Raw genomic sequence first — 21,051 nt, 5'->3', positions numbered from 1 at the left:
AATGCTTAACCCTTTCCTGTCCATGCACCCATCCAAGTTTAGTTTTAACGCTGTAATTGTGCACGCCTCTACCACTTCCTCCGGCTGTTCGTTCCACATACTCAACACCCTGTGAGTGAAAACATTGCCCCTCAGGTCCTATTTAAATCTCATCTCTCACCCCATGCTCTTTCGCTTTGCATTCCTCACTCGGCAGAAGAAAGACCACAGAGACAATTTACAAGGATGTTGCCAGGACTTGAGGACCTGAGATATAGGAAAAAGTTGTAGGGCTTTATCTGGAGTGCAGGAGAATGAGGGGAGATCTTGTCGAGGTGTACGAAATGACGAGGCATATAGATAGGGTGAATGCATGCAGGTCTCCTCCCCTCAGGTTGGGTGTGGCAAAAACCAGATGCCATAGGTGAAGGGTGAAAGGTGAAATATTTAAGGGAAATCTGTGAGGGAACTTCTTCACTCAGAGGGTGGTGCTAATTTGGATTAAGCCGATGGCAAAAGTGGTATACAGGGGTTCAGTGGTAACATTCAAGATAAATTTGGATAGCTACATAGATGGGAAGGGTTTCAAGGGCCACATTCTAGGCAGGTACACAGGGCTTCGATAAGACTGGGCTGGCATGGACAAGATGGGCCAAAGGGCCTGCTTCTCTGTTGTGCAACATTCTGCTAATCTTTTCCTCACTCAATGAAATAATCTGTACGAACGGCACGCAAAACAAAGTCTTTACTCCACCTCGGTACCTTCTTCACCACCAGGTCTGCCTGCGTCTTTTTTTTAGGGAACCTTGTATTGTACCTGCACCCCGAGGTCCCTCTGCTCTGCAGTGAATGGCCCTGCCTTTCAACAGAGGAACCTCGGGCGCAAAGCCCTGCCTTAGTTAGACTTGGCAAAATACAACACCTCACACCTATCTCAATTAAATTAAACCTGCCAGTGCTTGGCCCTTGTCCCCAGTCAGTCTGGATTTGGCTGTGCAAGTGAATGTTGGCTTTACCGAAGACGAGAAAGGGAGGAAGAACAGTGCGAAACAGAAAGATGGGTATCGTTCGGAGATTCTCCGAGCTAATCAGAGCCCCTAGACTTCAGAAAAGGCCCTTTAGCCCAATTAGTCCAAGCCGGCCTGGTCATCTGCCTACTTGCATCTACCTGCACCCAGACCAGAGCGCTGCATTCCATGTTCTTATCCAAACTTCTCTTAAATTTTACAATGAACCCACATCTCCAAAGGAAGCTCGTTCCAGGTTCGATCACCGGAGTTAATAAGTTCCCCCTCACAACGCTCCCTTTCACGTTTCACCCTTCACCCTTAATATATGACCTCCAGTGCAACGGTCAAGGCGGCGGTCTCTGCAAGCGTCCTGGAACGTGTAGAGCACGACAAGACACAGAAGACGTCCTGGTCATCCACTGCGCCTAGTCCCATCTCCAGCCGTCTCGACTCTTGTCTTGCCACTGGATCCAGATGGGAATTGGGAAGAGAGAGTGAGGCTGACGCTGCACATCTCTCCCTCACTTAAATCCAAATCAAGCACTTGTCTCCACACCAACTGGCCGGCTGGTAGTGCAGTGACATCAGAGCCGGACTCCTTAGCAAAGGTTCCCGAGTTCGAATCCAGTTGGGCTACTCCCGGGCACACTTTCCATCTGTGCCGCATTGAGTGTCGAGCTGGCAACTCGACCTCGTAAAAAGTACTAATGGTGTCGAGGTCTTCATTGATGACGATGGACAAACCTTAAGTACAGCTCCAACATCGTATACAGGTTCGCTGATGACACCACTGTTGTGGGCTGTACCAAAGCTGGTGATGAATCAGTATACAGGAGGAGGATTGAAAATTTGGCTGAGTGATGTCATAACAACAAGCTCTCAATGTCAGCAAGACTGATTATAGACTTCAGGAGAGGGAAACCAGAGGTCCATGAGCCAGTACTCATCGGAGGATCAGCAACATTAAATTCCAAGGTATCGCCATCTCAGAGGGCCTGTCCTGGACATATCATATAAATGTAATTGCAAACACTCCCGAGGAGTCTGTGGAGATTTGGCACGTCATCAAAACCCTTAACAAACTTCTACAGATGTCTGGTGAAAAGTGAATTAATTGGCTGCATCACAGCCTGGTATGGAAACACCAATGCCTTTGAGCGGAAAATCCTACAAAATATCGTGCAATCAGCCCAGTACATCACCGGTAAAACCCTCCCAACCACTGAGAACATCCACATAAAATGTTGCCGTAGAAAAGCAGCATCCATCATCAAAGATCCACACCACCCCAGACCATGCTCTTTTCCTGCTGCTGCCATCGGGTAGAAGGAACAGGTAGTTCAGGACATCCTTTAACATCTGCCGGACGATGCTGGGGATGTTCTACGAGTCTGTGGTGGCCAGTGTGATCATGTTTGCTGTTGTGTGCTGGGGCAGCAGGCTGAGGGTAGCAGACACCAACAGAATCAACAAACTCATTCGTAAGGCCAGTGATGTTCTGGGGATGGAACTGGACTCTCTCACGGTGGTGTCTGAAAAGAGGATGCTGTCCAAGTTGCATGCCATCTTGGACAATGTCTCCCATCCACTACATAATGTACTGGGTGGGCACAGGAGTACATTCAGCCAGAGACTCATTCCACCGAGATGCAACACAGAGCGTCATAGGAAGTCATTCCTGCCTGTGGCCATCAAACTTTACAACTCCTCCCTTGGAGGGTCAGACACCCTGAGCCAATAGGCTGGTCCTGGACTTATTTCCTGGTATAATTTACATATTACTATTTAACTATTTATGGTTTTATTACTATTTAATTATTTATGGTGCAACTGTAACAAAAACCAACTTCCCCTGGGATCAATAAAGTATGGCTATGACTTGCACCACCAGGTTCAAGAACAGTTACTAGTCCCCAGCCATCAGGCTCTTGAATAAATGAGGATAACTACATATCCTATTCCTGGTGTTCCCACAACTAATGATTCACTTTATGGACTCTTTTATCTTATTTCATGCTCTTGTTCTTTGTTGCTAATGATTTATATTTGCATTTGCAGAGTGTTACTTATTGATCCTGTTTACTGTTACTGTTCTATAGATTTGCTAAGTATGCCTGCAGAAAAAAAGAACCTCAGGGTTGTATGTGGTGACATGCACGTACTCTGATAATAAATTTTACTTCAAGGTGCACACAAAACTCCAAATTTGGCCTCATCAGCATCCCAACTGCTGCACTCAGTGCCCCGATACATATGAAAGCCGGTGCGCCAAAAGCTCTCTTTATCATCCTATCTACCTGTGATGCCACTTTCAAGGAATTATGGATCCTTTGTTCTACTGCACGCCTCAGAGCCCTATTGCTCGCAGTGCAAGCCTTTCCTTGGTCTATCTGCCAAAGTGTAACCAGCCTCTGTGAGTGAAGGAAATGGAACTGGTGTTCCTCTATCTGACCCTCCCCGCCCTTGCCAAACCATCAGCACTGTTCTCAAACTCCCGCTGGTCTCTCCCCACAATAGTGATCAGCCCAAACACACCCCCCCCCAAAGCCATTTCATTATCCTGCATTCTTTCAGCAGAGGTCCCAGCAGCTCAGGTAACAAGGAGCAAGGAGATAAAGTACCCAGTGGCATGATGCAATGACAGCAGCCTCTCTCTCAAGGTATAAGCAGAGACTGGACAGGCGCGGACTGTTCTCCCCGGAGTGAGGAGATTGACAGGTAACCTGTATATAAAACCAGGAGGGGTGTACACAAATTGGTCGTCCCCTGAGGCACAGTGAAAAACAAAAGAGCTGGTCGTTGACTTCAGGAAGGCATGGCAGTGCACATTCCGTTCACTTCAGTGGTGGAGGTCGAGAGCTTCGTTCCTACAAGTGATCATCACCAACAGCCTGTCCTGGTCGGACCATGTGGACACCACAGCCTACTCCATCAGGAAGCTAAAGAAATTCGTCACGTCACCAATTCTTTTATCAATACATCCTGTGGTGCTTGGCACCACAACTACACTGTTCGTGACCGCAAGAGTTGTGAATACAACTCAGCATATCATAAAAACTAGCCTCCCCTCCAAGGTCTCTCGAACTGCAACTTCAGAAAGGGTCAGAGGAGGGAACACACACATCAGTCCTCATAGAGGGATCAGAAGTGGAAAGAGTGAGCAAATTCAAGATCCAGGGTGTCAACATCTCTGACGATGTATCCTGGACACAACATATCAACGCAGCTACAAAGGCAGCTATATTTCATTTGGAGTTTGAGGAGATTTGGTATGTCACTAAAACACTTGTAAATTTCTACAGATGTACCGTGGAGAGCATTCTAACTGGCTGCATCACAGTCTGGTATTGGAGGGAGGGACGGGCACTACTGCAAAAGATCAAAATAAGCTGCAGAGAGTTGTAAACTCAGTCAGCTCCAATATGCGCACTTGCCCCTGTAATATCCAGGATATTTTCAAGGAGCCATGATTTACAGTAAATATATATACTTACTGTAATTCATGTTTTTTTTTTCTTTCTGTTACTATGTACTCCTGCTGTAAAGTCAACACATTTCACACCCTAATCCAGTAATACTAAACCCGAGTCTGAACCCTGACAACACTTCCTGCCGCCTCTGTAAAGACCTCACCAACCCCGGACAATCTCTCTTCTCCCCTCTCCCATCAGGCAGAAGATTCAAAAGCCTAACAGCACATATGACAAGGACAGCTTCTACCCTGCTGCTGTAAGACGATTGAACAGTCCCTCTATACAACAACACCAATGCTTGACCTCACAATGGACCTAGTCGGTGTCCTTGAACGTTCTCGGCAGCTTCTGCACTTTATTCTGCATCCTGTTACTGTTTTACCTCAGTGCACTGTGAAATGAACTTATCTGTATGAACAGCATGGTATCATCGTACATGTGACAACAATAAACCCATTTCCCAGTTTTATTGTATTTATGCTATGGATGTTGGCTTCCTGCACAGGCTGAAGAGTTTTCAGAGGCCTGTCTCAATTTGTCCTTGAGCAATTTGCAGTCTGCTGAACATAACCCAACACATGTCCAATGATATCATCACTACACCATCTGCTTCTACCACTTCTTCATGGTGTCACCTCAGGGAGGGAAACAGACCTGGGTTTGATCCGCATGCACTGTTGAGTGCAGAACTTGCATGTTCTCCCCTTGACCCTGTGGGTTTCCCACTGGATGTTCCAGTTTCTTCCCACGTTCCAGCAACATGCTGGGTGGGTGGATTAATGTCCACCAGTGGGGGGGGGGGGGCGGGATTGACAGTACTGGGAAGGGGTGAAGGGAACAGGTTCAGTGTTAAAGTGTAGTTGATGCATGGCCCAAACTGCATCATCAACCACAACACTCACAGACTTGGGCTATATGACGATTCTGTGACTGTTTTTCTGTGATAATAATTACATGGGCTATACGCGACTTTTGATACTTTGCACTCTGGCCCAGAGGATCGCCATTTTGTTTGGCTGCATTCATGAGTATGGTTGAATGACAATTAAACTTGAAATTGATTTCATGCCATCAGGTTGGAGGCTAAAATGGCAACAGGATTTTATTGCAGACCAGTGTAGTTCTTCAGGGGAGATCTTACACAGTAACACTGAGGCGTGCAGCAAAACAAAGAGACCTAGAAATGCAGATGTATAATTCCTTGAAAGTGGAATCACAGGTTAATGCAGCTACTGGCCTTCATAAATCAGGGCACTAAGCACAAGAGTAGGATGTTATTTTTTTATTTAGAGGTTGAGAGTGGAACAGACCTTTTTTGCCCAATGAATCGCGCCGCTCAGCAACCCACCTATTCAACCACAGTGTAACCCCAGGACAATTTACAATGACCAATTAAGCTACTAACTGGTACGTCTTTGGACTGCAGGAAAAACCAGAGTATCCCGAGGAAGCCCACGGCCATGGGGAGAAGGTACAAACTCCTCACAGACAGCACTGGAATTGAACTCTGAACTCCAAAATGCCCTGAGCTGTAGTAGCTACGTGACTGTGACGCTCCAGGAACAGGAGTAGACTAGACGGCAGTGGTGGTATTCAAATCCCAGCTTCCTTCGGAACCTGAGTCTTAATGCAGCACCCTGAATGCTCAGCCACAGTACTGCACGTGTTTAAGGTGTAATGGAAGAACTGGGGTGGAGACAGCAGACATGCAGCAAAGGAGAGGCCCTTCGGCCCAAATGGTCCATACTGAACACCCTCACGCTTCCACATCCTTCCTATAACAAAGCGACCAGAAGTGAACACAGAATTTCAAGTGTGGACTAACCAGCATTTCACCACGCGGCTCTTGAACTCAATCCCCCGCCTAATGAAGGATAGCACACAATACGCCTTCTTATCCACCCTGTCCACTTGCGCGAGAGGACCCCAAGATCCCTCCAAGCGTACACACTGCTAAGTATTCGGCTGCTAAACATGCACTTTTCAAGCTTGACCTTCCAAAGTGTATTACTTTACACTTTTCCTGACTGAAATCCATCTGCCACATCTCTGCCCTGTTCTGCATCCTATTAATGCCCCATTGAACCCTATGACAACCTTTGACACTATCCTTTGAGACATCTGTAAACTTACATACCAACCCCTCCATTTCCTTTGTGGAAAGCTGGTCAGTCACCCCTCTAAACAAAGGGTGCCCAACCTGGGGTCTATGGATGTGGACCCTTTGGTTAATGGTAGGAGTCCATGGCATTAAAAAAAAAAGTGGAAACTCCTGATCTACATTTCCAACTTGCCCAAGAGTCTTTTAAAAGCTATTAATGTACCTGCCTCAACCACTCTGACCATGTACAGACCACCCTTTGGATCCCTAAATTCCTCCCCTCTCATCTTAACCCTGTGCTTCAGGTTCTTGACTCCATAACCCAGAGGAAAAAGACCGCATTCATCCTATTGACACCCATCGGTTTTATACACATCTATAAATCGGACATTATGTTGCAGTTTTATGTCATAGGCCACACTATGTACAGTTTTAGAAAACCCTGCTATAAGAAAGTCACAGTGAAACTGGAAAGAATGCAGAGAAGATTTACGAGGATGTTGCCAGGGCTAGAGGGCTTGAGTTATAGAGAGAAGTCGGCGAGGCTGGGTCTATATTCCTTGGAACAAAAGAGAATGAGGGGCAACCTTATAGATATTTTAAAAATTTTAGATTAGGTAGGTGGCAACAATCTCTCTCCCCGTCCCCCAACCCCAAGGTAGGAAGCCCAAAACTGAAAGGCACAGATTTCAAGTGCAGAGGGGAACAATGTAAAAGGGACATGATAAGCAACTTTTCTGCAGCCACAGTACTGCACGTGGGGAGGATGGAATGAGCTGAGGTGGGGACAATATTTCAGAATTACTTGGTTAGGTACATGAGGGACATAGCTGGGTCAAACAGAAAACTAGATTTTGCTGGATGGGTACTAAGCAGGTTAGACCAGAGGACCTGAATCCCAGAATCCGGTTTATCAACAATATCTTCTGACATGAAATCTGTTGTTTTATAGTTGCAGTACAGAGAAATAAAAGAGTGCAGCAATAAACACAAAGTTTTGATTCCTGAATACTCGCGTGTACCTTATGGATTTTGGGCCGTCAATCATGAAATTTCACTATCACACTCCATTTTTTCAAAAATCTGTAATATTTATTTCAATTCACAACTCAGGTCAATTAAAATGTTGCCCACAATGCAAGCTGAAAAGTTTTCAGAACATGGAGTTCAAATGAGGTAGACGAAGATGCCACGGTACACAACCGAGGAACGTAAAACAACACTCACAACACGCTGGGGGAACTCAGCAGGTCGGGCAGCATCCGTGGAAATGATCAGTCGACGTTTCGGGCCGGAACTCTTCGTCAGGACTGCAGAGGGAAGGGGCAGAGGCCCTATAAAGAAGGTGGGGGGAGGGTGGGAAGGAGAAGGCTGGTAGGTTCCAGGTGAAAAACCAGTACGGGGAAAGATAACTTCCCTCTACAGTCCTGACGAAGGGCTCCGGCCCGAAACGTCGACCGATCTTTTCCACGGATGCTGCCCGACCTGCTGAGTTCCTCCAGCGTGTTGTGAGCGTTGCTTTGACTCCAGCATCTGCAGATTATTTTGCGTGAATGTAAAACACTGATACTGACGCAGATTTTGAACTCTTTATGTCAAGTGAGCCTCATCTGATAACTCAATCTGAGTTAAATGACCTGGTCAGAAATTTGGGTTTTGTCAAAGGCAAAAGCAGAATTACTGAGCACAGAACTACAAGGATGGAATCTGGTTTCGCCAGGCACAAAAATTTCAGTAAAGGATTTTGATATTTGAGATGGATGTTTCTCAAAATAACTGATGCCAAGATTAAGGAAGGCAGTTTTGTTGGTCCATGAACCAAACAATTTAATCAATGACAGACATTTTGAAGAGCTCCTATGGAACAGGAGAAAATTACATGGAAGCTATTCAAGGATGTTGTTGAAATTTTTCTAGTAACTACAGAGCACAAAACTACATGCAGCTGGTTCTTCCCTGCAAATCTTGGTGCTGTCAGCAACGAGCATATTGAAAGGTTTCTCCTGGACATTGCAGTCATGGAGAAACAGTATCAAAGCAACTGGAATCCACCAATGCTGCTGATTATTGAGGCGAGAAGCCTCAGACAACGAGTACGAACAAATATCAACAAAACATCCACAAAATGCTGGAGGAACTCGGCAGGCCAGGCAGCATCTAGAGAAAAAAATTAGTTGACATGTCAGGCCGAGACCCTTCGGCAGGACTGGAGAAAAGAAAGCTAACAAGTAGATTGAAAAGGTGGGGGTGAGGGGAGAGAAACACCAGGTGATAGGTGAAACTCGGAGGGGAAGAAATGAAGCAAAGATCTAAGAAGTGAATTGGTGAAAGAGACAGTAGGCCATGGAAGAAAAAAGGGGGGAGGAGCAAAGGGGTGATGGGCAGGCAAGGAGATAACATGAGAGAGAGACAAGGGGGTGGGAAATGGTGAAGTGGGGTGTAAAGACATTACTGGAGATTTGAGAAATCAATGTTCATTCCATCAGGTTGGAGGCTACCCAAACGGAAGATAGGCAACACACATCAAAGTTGCTGGTGAACGCAGCAGGCCAGGCAGCATCTCGAGGAAGAAGTACAGTCGACGTTTCAGGCCGAAACCCTTCGTCAGGACTAACTGAAGGAAGAGTTAGTAAGAGATTTGAAAGTGGGAGGGGGAGGGGGAGATCCAAAAGGATAGGAGAAGACAGGAGGAGGAGGGATGGAGCCAAGAGCTGGACAGGTGATAGGCAAAAGGGATATGAGAGGATCATGGGACAGGAGGCCCAGGGAGAAGGAAAAGGGGGAGGGGGGTAAAACCCAGAGGATGGGCAATGGGTATAGTGAGAGGGACAGAGGGAGAAAAAGGAGAGAGAGAGAAAGAATGTGTGTATATAAATAAATAACAGATGGGGTACAAGAGGGAGGTGGGGCATTAGCGGAAGTTAGAGAAGTCAATGTTCACGCCATCAGGTTGGAGGCTACCCAGACGGAATATAAGGTGTTGTTCCTCCAACCTGAGTGTGGCTTCATCTTTACAGTAGAGGCCGTGGATAGACATATCAGAATGGGAATGGGACCTGGAATTAAAATGTGTGGCCACTGGGAGATCCTGCTTTCTCTGGCGGACAGAGCGTAGTTGTTCAGCAAAACGATCTCCCAGTCTGCGTCGGGTCTCGCCAATATATAGAAGGCCACATCAGGAGCACTGGACGCAGTATATTACCCCAGCAGACTCACAGGCAAAGTGTCGCCTCACCTGGAAGGACTGTCTGGGGCCCTGAATGGTGGTAAGGGAGGAAGTGTAAGGGCATGTGTAGCACTTGTTCCACTTACAAGGATAAGTGCCAGGAGGGAGATCGGTGGGGAGGGATGGGGGGAACAAATGGACAAGGGAGTTGCATACGGAGCGATCCCTGCGGGAAGCAGGGGGTGGGGGGGGAGGGATAGATGTGCTTAGCGGTGGGATCCTGTTGGAGGTGGCGGAAGTCACGGAAAATAATATGTTGGACCCGGAGGCTGGTGGGATGGTAGGTAAGGGCAAGGGGAACCCTAGTCCTAGTGGGGTGGTGGGAGGATGGAGTGAGAGCAGATGTGCATGAAATGGGGGAGATGCGTTTGAGAGCAGAGTTGATGATGGAAGGGAAGCCCCTTTCTTTAAAAAAGGACATCTCCCTCGCGCTGGAATGAAAAGCCTCATCCTGAGAGCAGATGCGGCGGAGACGGAGGAATTGCGAGAAGGGGATGGCATTTTTGCAAGAGACAGGGTGAGAAGAGGAATAGTCCAGATAGCTGTGAGAGTCAGTAGGCTTATAGTAGACATCAGTGGATAAGCTGTCTCCAGAGACAGAGACAGAAAGATCTAGAAAGGGGAGGGAGGTGTCAGAAATGGACCAGGTAAACTTGAGGGCAGGTTGAAAGTTGGAGGCAAAGTTAATGAAGTCAACGAGTTCTGCATGCGTGCAGGAAGCAGCGCCAATGCAGTTGTCGATGTAGCGAAGGAAAAGTGGGTGACAGATACCAGAATAGGTTTGGAACATAGATTGTTCCACAAAGCCAACAAAAAGGCAGGCATAGCTAGGACCCATACGGGTGCCCATAGCTACACCTTTAGATTGGAGGAGGTGGGAGGAGCCAAAGGAGAAATTATTAAAAGAGTAAGGACTAATTCCGCTAGACGGAGCAGAGTGGTGGTACAGGGGAACTGGTTAGGTCTGGAATCCAAAAAGAAGCGAAGAGCTTTGAGACCTTCCTGATGGGGGATGGAAGTATATAGGGACTGGACATCCATGGTGAAAATAAAGTGGTGGGGGCCAGGGAACATAAAATCATCAAAAAGTTTAAGAGCGTGAGAAGTGTCACGAACATAGGTAGGAAGGGATTGAACAAGCGGGGATAAAACCGTGTCGAGGTATGCAGAAATGAGTTCAGTGGGGCAGCAGCAAGCTGAGACAATGGGTCTGCCAGGACAGGCAGGTTTGTGGAACTTGGGTAGCAGGTAGAAACGGGAAGTGCGGGGTGTGGGAACTATAAGGTTGGTAGCAGTGAATGGGAGATCCCCTGAGCGGATAAAGTCGGTGATGGTGTGGGAGACAATGGCCTGGTGCTCCTTAGTGGGGTCACGATTGAGGGGTAAATAAGAGGAGGTATCCACGAGTTGTCGCTGTGCCTCAGCAAGGTAGAGGTCAGTACGCCAGACTACAACAGCACCCCTCTTATTGGCGGGTTTTATAGTAAGGTTAGGATTAGTGTGGAGGGAGTGGAGAACAGAGCGTTCGGAAGGAGTGAGGTTGGAATGGGGACAAGGTGCGGTGAAGTCGAGACGGTTGATGTCCCGTCGGCAGTTAGCAATAAAGAGATCCAGAGCAGGCAGAAGACCAGAGCGGGGTGTCCATGAAAAGGAGGAGGGTTGAAGACGGGAAAAGGGGTCATCGGTGGGGGTGGAAGAGTCCTTGCTGAAGAAGTAGGCTTGGAGACGGAGTCAGCGGAAGAAGAGTTCCGCGTCATGGCGAACACGGAACTCGCTGAGGTGTGGGCAAAGGGGGACAAAGGTGAGGAACATAAGGTGTTGTTCCTCAAACCTGAATGTGGCCTTATTCCAGCAGTGGAGGAGGCCATGGATGGACATATCAAAATGGGGGTGGGAAGTGGAATTAAAATGGGTTGCCACTGCGATATCCTGCAAAGCAGGATCTGAATCCCTACATGATACAACTAGTCTGAAACTACTTGTGTTCAGCTTCAAGCAGTATCATAAACAAAAAGATTCTAAGCAAGGAACACTTTCGAAAAAAATTGCAGTACCCTGTAATGAGATAGTATTTCTAATCCACTCAGAAATAAAATGGGATTAGGACCACCCTCCTCACAGAACCTCAACCTGCTCTCTTCCCCGGTTGAATGGTCTAGCAACCTTCTACTTCTTGCACTCGCCGTCAGCAAGACCAGGGAAATGACTGCAGATGTGAGGAAAGGGAAGTTGAGAGAACACACACCAGTGCTTGCTGGGGTGCCAGCAGTGGAAAGAATGAGCAACTACAAGTTCCTGGGCATCAACAGATTCTGGAACAGCTTCTTCCCCTCTGCCAGCAGATTCCTAAATGAACCATTTTCTTCATTCTTTTCATTTGCTCTATTTTCTAACACACAATAATTTCACGTCTTCGTACTGCTCTACTGTCACAAAACAAAATTCACGATGCAAGATGTTTACAAAAAAAGACTGATTCTATGAAAAGGTGAGGGAAAGGGTGGAGGGACCAGGTAAGGTAGGTTCACAGGCAGAACGGGAGAGTGGGAGTAGCGATAGAGGCTGGGAAGGTGAGAATTAGTGGGGCGGGGGGGGGGATGGCTGAGGAATTCAGATCAAGAGGGCATGTACAATCAGAAGAGGCAGGAAGGGTTAGTTTGAAGGGCACCGGGACAGGTACCACCGATAGAAAATGCAGAGAGTGGTACAGAACACAGCGGGCAGTTGGGGTCAGCATAAAATGCCTCCAGGGTCAGAACAGACAATATGGGCCACAGGATTCTATCATCCAGGAACACATTAAAACTTGGCTGAGTTGCAGGGGCTCGGCTGACCCGTGCCCAACTTCCTAAACCTGGGAGAGCATCAGTGACATGACATAACCCGAAGGGGTGTGATCCAGGTTTCGTTGCAGAGGGCAGGACTGCTCTGCTGCAGGGCGATTTGCATTGCTGAAGGCAGATCCACCTCCAGCTGGTTCTCCATGATCAATCTAACGCTTCCATTTTTTTTTACATCCATGCGCCTATTGGCCCAACTCACCAGTGCCTCCCCAGATTCCCATCTGAGCTGCCCCAACTGCCTGCATTTTGTCCATATACTTCTGAACCGGCTCTTCCAACTGTTGTTACTTCACCTGCCTCAGACCGTTCCTCTGGCACCTCCTAAATAGTTCCACCGGCCTTACCCCTCACACCCCCTTTAAATTTCTCCCCCTCACCTAGCGTTAGAGTTCCCTACCCTGGGGGAAGGAGACCTGGTCGATTTTCACTGCACCTCCCCGAGCATCAAACACCTGTTTACACTGATCTTCACTTCACTCAGCACACTTCCACCCGATCCTGAGATTACACCCCTCACCCGTATGGGGGGGTGGTGGTGAGTGCCTCCATTCACAGCAGCTAATTACCCCACCAATCCTCCACGTCGTTGAGAAGGAACAGTATCACTGAGGGAGAAGCCCATCCAGTCACAGGGTGAATATGCAAACTCCAGAACCTAATGCTTCCATTTTTCTTTCATCCATGTCCGCAAATTCTTAATGGAATACAGCACAGATTTAGGTACTTCAGCCCATCTAGTCCATGCCAAACGATTTAAACTGCCTACTCCCATCGATCAGCACCCAGACCTTAGCTCTGCCACCCATGTACCTATGCAAACTTCTCTTAAATGTTGAAATCCAGCTCACATGTGCCTAAGAATCTCTTAAATGTTTCTGAGGTATCTGGCTCCACCGCCCTTGGCAGCACACCCCAGACACCCACCATCCCAATAAAGTTAACTCTGACCTCCTCCCTGTACTTGCCTTCAATCACTTTAAAATCAAGTCCTCCCATATTAGCCATTACAACCCTGGGAGAAAAGTCTCCGGCTACCCACACTATCTATGCCTCTTATCACTTTATACATGTCTATCAATTTACATCGACAACCTGCTTTGCTCCAGAGACAAGCCCATTTTCTGCCCCCACTGCCCCACCGAGCTCCTCCAGCAGTTAGTGCGTTGTTCCACACTCTGCCATGTCTGTGGCCTCTCCTCTCCTTATTGGATACGTTGTAGTGGTGCCTTGGTTCCAAGCCCAACCTATGCCTCTTCCTGCTCAGTGGTTGTCCACTCTACGGTGACCTCCCCACCATGAACACATCCTGGTGCTGTGGACTCAGCAACTCCAATGACTTTGGAAAGGACGCAGAAGAGGATCAGCAGGAAGCTGCCTGGACTTGAGAGCATGAGCTAGACAGACTGGGGTTGCTTTCAGAAGCTGACGACAGACCTGATAAAGGTTTACAACACTGGGAGGCATAGTTAGAGCAGACATCTGCTATCTCCCCCCCCCCCGGTGGAAATGTCTCAATGCTAAAGGGTATACATTTCAGGTGAAGGGGGCAAGTTCAAAGCAGAAAAAAAAAGAACACCGAGGCTGTCTACAAGAAGGGTCAGAGCCGTCTCTATTTCCTGAGGAGACTGAGGTCCTTTAACATCTGCCGGACGATGCTGAGGATGTTCTACGAGTCTGTGGTGGCCAGTGCTATCATGTTTGCTGTTGTGTGCTGGGGCAGCAGGCTGAGGGTAGCAGACACCAACAGAATCAACAAACTCATTCGTAAGGCCAGTGATGTTGTGGGGATGGAACTGGACTCTCTGACGGTGGTGTCTGAAAAGAGGATGCTGTCCAAGTTGCATGCCATCTTGGACAATGTCTCCCATCCACTACATAATGTACTGGTTGGGCACAGGAGTACATTCAGCCAGAGACTCATTCCTCCGAGATGCAGCACAGAGCATCATAGGAAGTCATTCCTGCCTGTGGCCATCAAACTTTACAGCTCCTCCCTTGGAGGGTCAGACACCCTGAGCCAATAGGCTGGTCCTGGACTTATTTCCTGGCATAATTTACATATTACTATTTAACTATTTATGGGTTTATTATTATTTATTTATGGTGCAACTGTAACGAAAACCAATTTCCCCCGGGATCAATAAAGTATGACTATGAAAAAACAGGACGTCTGGAGACATTCTGGTCGCCTCATCACAGGAAGGCACTGGAACATGGACTGTTTTAAGGTGCTCGGAGTTAAGTATGGGTAATTTTCCTTTTACAGAGCGCTAAGTGAAATGGAACTTATTGCCGGGGTGATAGTGAGGAAGATATGTTAGGGACCATTAAGAAACTCCTAGATAAGTGTGTGAAAGAAAGAAAAACAGGGCTATGTGGGAGGGAAATGTAGACTGATCGTGGAGTAGGACAAAAAGTCAGCACAACGTGATGTGCCGAAGGACACCATGTTCTATGCTCCAACCTGAACATCAACTGCCTCCTTACCTGCTGAGGTGCAGAGGGACCTTGGGGTCCTGGTGCCAGCTCCCTGAAAGAGGCTGCACAACAGGGCAGTAAAGACGTGCGGCGTGCTGGTCTCCATCAGTTGGCAGCGTGGTGAGTGAAGACGAGAGTTAGGAAGTCACACTGTGGCTGTAAAGATATTTCATCAGGTGCAGTTGGAATTCTAGTCATCCCCTTACAGGGAGGACATGGAGGCTTTGAAAAGGGTACAGAAGAGCTTCACCAGGACTCTGCCTTGATTGGAGAGCATGAGCTTTAAGGAGACAGTCGGACAAACTCAGGTTGATTTCTTTGGAACAACTAAGACTAAGGGAAGACCCAATATACATATACATAATTATGAGGGGCACAGACAGGATGTGCAATCTGATTCTTCAGAATGGAAATACCAGATCTACTATGAATCCCAAAATCCACTTCTGTGTGTGTAAAAGGTTTACAAAATTGCCAGAGGCACAGATAGGGTAGACAGCCGGGGTCTGAATCCTCAAAGAGTGAAAATGTCAAATATCAGATACTACTGAATTTCACACAGGAACACTACCCTAGGACGGGGACGTGAGTGTGCAGACGGATCAGGACTCTGTGTAGGCAGAAGGGATGAGCTGGATGTTTAATGAGACCAGCACAATGACTGAAGGGCCTCTGTTCCTGTGCTGTGCTCCACACAGCAATGAAGCTGCAGCATGAGAAACGAGTTGGGGCACAAAAGCAATGCTGAGGGGGAGGTTTAAACGATTATGACGTAATTTCTCCTCAATCTTACTGCTCAGGGTACAAGTGCCTAATGTCACAAGAGCATGCGTTTAAGCTGGGGTGGGGAAACTTAAAGAGAAATCTGAAGGCAGTGTACAAAACAAATGACAGGATTCTAGTCAGTGTGCAGGAGCAGAGGGATCCAGGGTTCACATTCACAGATGCCTCAAAATTGCCGTGCGATCTGACAGGGTGGTTAAGAAGGCCTACAATGTGCTGGCCTTCATTAGTCAGGGGAGAGAGTCCAGGAGCCATGAGGTGATATAAAACTGGTTAGAGGGGTACGGGTCAAACAAGGACAAGTCAGACTGGTTCAGATGAGGGATCTTGATCAGTGAGGAGCAGCTGACTCATACCAGAGAATGGGGAGTATACATTCAAGGGAAGACGTGATGGGGGAGACATGAGCTTGTATACTCTGAAATTTAGAAGGCTGAGAGGGGACCTTATTGAAACATATAAGATTATTAAGGGATTGGACACGCTGCAGGCAGGAAGCATGTTCCGGCTGATGGGTGAGCCCAGAACCGGAGGCCACAGTTTAAGAATTAGGGGTAGGCCATTAAGAACGGAGTTGAGGAAAAACTTCTTTACCCAGAAGGCTGTGGAGGCCAAGTCTCTGGATGCTTTCAAAAAAGAGATGGATAGAGCTCTTAAAGATAGCGGAATCAAAGGTTATGGGGATAAGGCAGGAACTGGATACTGATTGTGGATGATCAGCCATGATCACAGTGAATGGCGGTGCTGGCTCGAAGGGCCAAATGGCCTACTCCTGCACCTATTGTCTATTCAGCTCCGGTTACCTCATTGTAAAGAGGATGCAGAAGCTTCAGAGAGGGTACAGAGGAGGTCTACCAGGATACTGCCCGGATTAGAGAGCATGTTTTAAGAAGAAAGGTAGGGCAAGCTACAGCTTTTCTCTTGCAGTGAAGGAGAACGAGACACTATTTGAGAGAGGTGTATAACGTAAGCAGCATAAATAGAGTGGACAACCAACACCTTTTTCCCAGCACACCAGTGGTCGATGAGGGATCATATCCTTAAGGTGAGTGGAGGTCTGTTTAGGAGGGAGGTCAGAGGTAGGTTTTTGCTTGATGAGTGCATAGAATGCAATGCCGGGGTGGTGGACAGATACTTTAGGGACACCCAAAGTTGGAAGAAAAATGGAGGGTTATGGGCTGTGTAGGAAAGACAATTAGATTTGATTGTGCAGTAGGTTAAGAGGTCAGCTGGACTGTACATCTTCTGCATATCTACCACCGGGAGCAAATGCATTTGGGCATTAGTTACTAATTGAATTACCTTATACAGCGTTGTGAGTTGAAGGGACTGTTCCTGTGCTGTTTTACATTCTGTAGGAAAGGTTTACAGCAGGGGTTTCCCAACGGACCCTTACCATTAACTGAGGGGTATGCGGACCCCAGGTTTCGAGGGATACGAGCCAAACATGGGCAAATAGAACTGACTTACAAGGAGATCTGGTTTAGCACAAACCAGTTGGTCTGATAGTGCATCTCTGTCCCAGGACAAAAAGATGGGGAAGAATACTCTGGGAGCAGCAAACGTAATTAACTTGGAACACAAGTCAGCCATCTGGCCTGTTGAATCTCCTTCAGCATTCAATAAGATCAGCCATGGATTCCACTCAACCTACCTGCCTTTTCCATATAATACTCGAATTCCCCTACTGAGCAAAAATCTATCTCAGTCCTGGTCTTATTCTTTGGAGTGTAGAAGGTTGAGGGGAGAGTTGACAGAGGTATTTAAAATTATGAGGGGATAGATAGAGTTGACATGGACAGGCTTTTTCCATTGAGAGTGGGGTAGATTCAAACAAGAGGACATGAGTTGAGAGTTAAAGGGCAAAAGTTTAGGGGTAAAATGAGGGGGAACTTCTTTACTCAGAGAGTGGTAGCTGTGTGGAACGAGCTTCCAGCAGAAGTGGTTGAGGCAGGTTTGATGTTGTCATTTAAAGTTAAATTGGATAGATATAGGGACAGGAAAGGAATGGAGGGTTATGGGCTGAGTGCAGGTCAGTGGGACTAGGTGAGAGTAAGCGTTCGGCACGGACTAGAAGGGCCGAGATGGCCTGTTTCCGTGCTGTAATTGTTATATGGTTATATTTAATTCGGTAACCTGCTACTCCCTTGGGCAGAGAATTCCACAGATTCACCATTCTCTGGGAAAAGCAGTTTCTCCTCATCCGCATCTGAAACGCCCTGGTTTCCTCCCACGTTGCAAAGACCTGCAGGTTAGTAGGTTAATTGGTCACGTGGGCATAACTGGGTGGAGAGGACTCGTTAGGGCAGAAGAATCTGGTACTGTGCTGTATCTCTAAACAACAAAATATATCCATTCCCCTGAAGCTTGAGGCTGCATGCCCTGGTTCTAATCTCACCTGTTGAAAGAAAGTTCCTGTCACTATTTATCTGTCCCTTTCACAAGGAGGGATTAGTGCTCGAGTGTTTTTGATTGGCTTTTTAGCTGGTTCAGCACAACACTGTAGGCTGAATGGCCGGTTCCTGTGTTGAACTGTTCTATGTTCTATAATTTTAAGTTTCTATAAAATCCCCTTTCATTCTTCTGAATTCTGAACAGTATAGTCCCAGGCGACAATGTCACTTTGTAGGATAACACCCTCATCTCCTGGAATCAGTCTGGTGAGCCTCCTCTGCACTGCCTTCAAAACCAGTAGAGTGACCCTTCAGAGTGTGTGCCGACCATGGTACTGATCTAATCCCGTCTCCCTGCACACACAGTCCCTAACCCCCCCCTGCCTGCCCGCTCACGCGCCCAAGAGCCCTTTGAACATCTCCAACGCATCTGCCTCCACCACCACCGCTGACAGCCCATCTGTGTAACGTACAAAAAGAGGCTGCCCCACACATCTCCGAACAGTGCCGACCCCTCGTCCCACGATGCTACACTGTCCTTTCAGCTCCATTATCAACCTAACCCTTCCCTCCCACATAACCCTCCATTCTTCTTCCATCTACGCGCCCAAGGGTCTCTTAATTGTCCCCAGTGTACCTGTTTGTACCACCACCCCTGACAGGGCGTACCGCACACTCACCGCCACGGTAAAATAAACCAGGGGCTCCTCACCTTGTTTATGTCACGGACGAACATCATTAAGCAAGAGGTCCATGGGAACCTCTGACCTAAACCATTCCTATTCATGAACCTGTATAAGAATAACATTTTAAAAGGCACTTGGACTTGTGATAACCCACTTCACACTAGCGTAACGATTAGCACCAAGAATCAGGCTCCAATTCCCACCACTGTACCTTCTCCCCACGACCACAACCTTCAGTTTCATCCCAAATTCCAGACACGTACGGGTGGGTAAATTGTGGCCACTGTACGTCTGCGCCGGAAGCACGGCGATACACGGCGATTCTCCGACCGTGTTGGTCACTGATGCAAAACAAGGCATCTCACGGTACTCTCCAATCCATGGGAGAGAAATAAAGATCTTAAAGATCTTCCTCTGGCAGCTTATTCCACATACGGACCACTCTGTGTGGAAAAGTTCCCCTCGGGACCCTATAAGCCTTTCCTTCTCACCTGCAAATCTTGACGGATAGTGAATGACAATGGCCTGAGCACGATAGATGTCCCTCTCCCTCCTCGCCCCCCAAACCAACTCCGGCACCCTCTCACCTCTAAGGTCTCCAGCGAGACAAAGCTGGCAATGGCAAACCCATCGATGATGTCCTCCTCGCAGGAAGTCGACTCCCTCCTCCTACGCCTGGGGGGCCGGGGTCGGGACGAGCAGGGGCCCTCGGCTCGCTCCTGGTCCGAGCCAGAGGATGGGGTGTAGGGCCTGGGGTCCCTGCCGGCAACGCCGGCCAGCTTCCTCTCCCGGTCCCTCTGTGACCTTGACCGCCTGCTGCGCCGGTTTCTACCCAATCTTTGCGTCCCGTCCATGGTTACGGGTAGCTTTATTTGGTAACAAAAGAATTTCTTCTTTAAAAAAAAAGTTCCTCTAAAATACTGCTCCTGATATAAATATTCAAAAAAATAGAGGTGGGGGCTGTATTACTATCCCCTCCACCTGTCTATTAACTTAGGCCAAAGTCTTAGCAGAGAGTGCAATCCAGCTTTAAGACTTATTGCGATAAAGAACTCAAGTTGCGAAATAACAGGACCTGGAATAAAAGTTCCTGTGAAGGAATTAATTTAAATAGAAGGCAGGGAAGACAAGACCTCTTCAAAAAAGAAAATGTACGATTCCCCGTTCCAGGAAATTGTATCCTCCAGGACTTACGATGAGACCTCCTCAAAACTGAGAACACAAATCACATGCACACACCCACACTCTCTGTTGCAGTCAGTCTCCTCCAGGCTCGGCAGATGAGAATTTGAGTATCCTTACAATGCAGATGATTAGTGTGACGAGTGAGGTTACACCTCCGCCAACTTCGAATGATACAAACACCCCAGAGACGTCTTGAGCAAGATACCAGAAGGCTGGGATGCTCCTTGCCTTTCCCGGGGGAGGGGGGAGAAATGAAGTGAAGCCTTTAGCCCTCCTCCTTTTCTAACTCTGAATAGGGAAGGATGGAAATGATCCAAAGTCACACACTTCTCTTGCCAACCTTTGCCACTTTGAAGACCAAGGGGTGAGGTTGAGTTAAAGTCTGTCTTTCGTTTACTCTCCCCTCTAAAGATGAACGAGGATAGGGCAGGAAGGAATGAGTTGATGCCTTATTCTGTCCCCCTCTATCACGTTCAATGGGTGGGGAAGTGGGAAGAAAATGCGTTAATTCCTTTTTGATCCTACTTCACCGTTGCTTCCACTGTTACTTTGGATGCAGAAGCAGCAAATGAAAACTATTTCCTCCTCCTCCTCACCCAGTTACTTTTGATGGGGAAGGCAGCGATGAGTTAAATGTTTTATGCTCTCTCTTCTCCTCTATCACTTCTGTCACGTTGAATGGGAAGGGAGGGAATGAGTTCAGTCTTTTTTTATTCCTCTTTTTCCCCGTGTACGATAGAAAATGAGTTGAAATCTCTCTGTTCCTCCTCCTCTTCCTGGCCAACAGCGAAGTTGCAGATATCTAAGCCCCCCTTCCTCTTCCTTGCCTGACCGGTAAGTATGTCACGCTGGGATACCAGGAAACTTCTTCCCCCTCAATAAAAAATAAAACAA

At 47.5% G+C, this 21,051-nt stretch overlaps 1 protein-coding gene across 2 annotated transcripts in view; it reads right to left on the bottom strand.

The window, feature by feature from the left end:
- The window catches only part of LOC134354148 (autism susceptibility gene 2 protein-like), a 51,716-nt gene extending 31,880 nt beyond the window's left edge, over positions 1 to 19,836 (bottom strand). For both annotated transcript variants that reach the window (XM_063062964.1, XM_063062965.1), the window contains exon 1: positions 19,560 to 19,836. In XM_063062964.1, coding sequence (XP_062919034.1) covers positions 19,560 to 19,826 — 267 coding nt within the window. In that variant the 5' untranslated portion in view covers positions 19,827 to 19,836. The remainder of the gene's footprint in view (positions 1 to 19,559) is intronic.
- Between the last annotated feature and the right edge of the window lie 1,215 nt (positions 19,837 to 21,051).

Source organism: Mobula hypostoma, chromosome 11 (assembly GCF_963921235.1).
Source record: "Mobula hypostoma chromosome 11, sMobHyp1.1, whole genome shotgun sequence".
NCBI classification, from domain to species: Eukaryota; Metazoa; Chordata; class Chondrichthyes; order Myliobatiformes; family Myliobatidae; genus Mobula; species Mobula hypostoma.
This window is presented reverse-complemented; position numbering and strand designations above follow the sequence as displayed.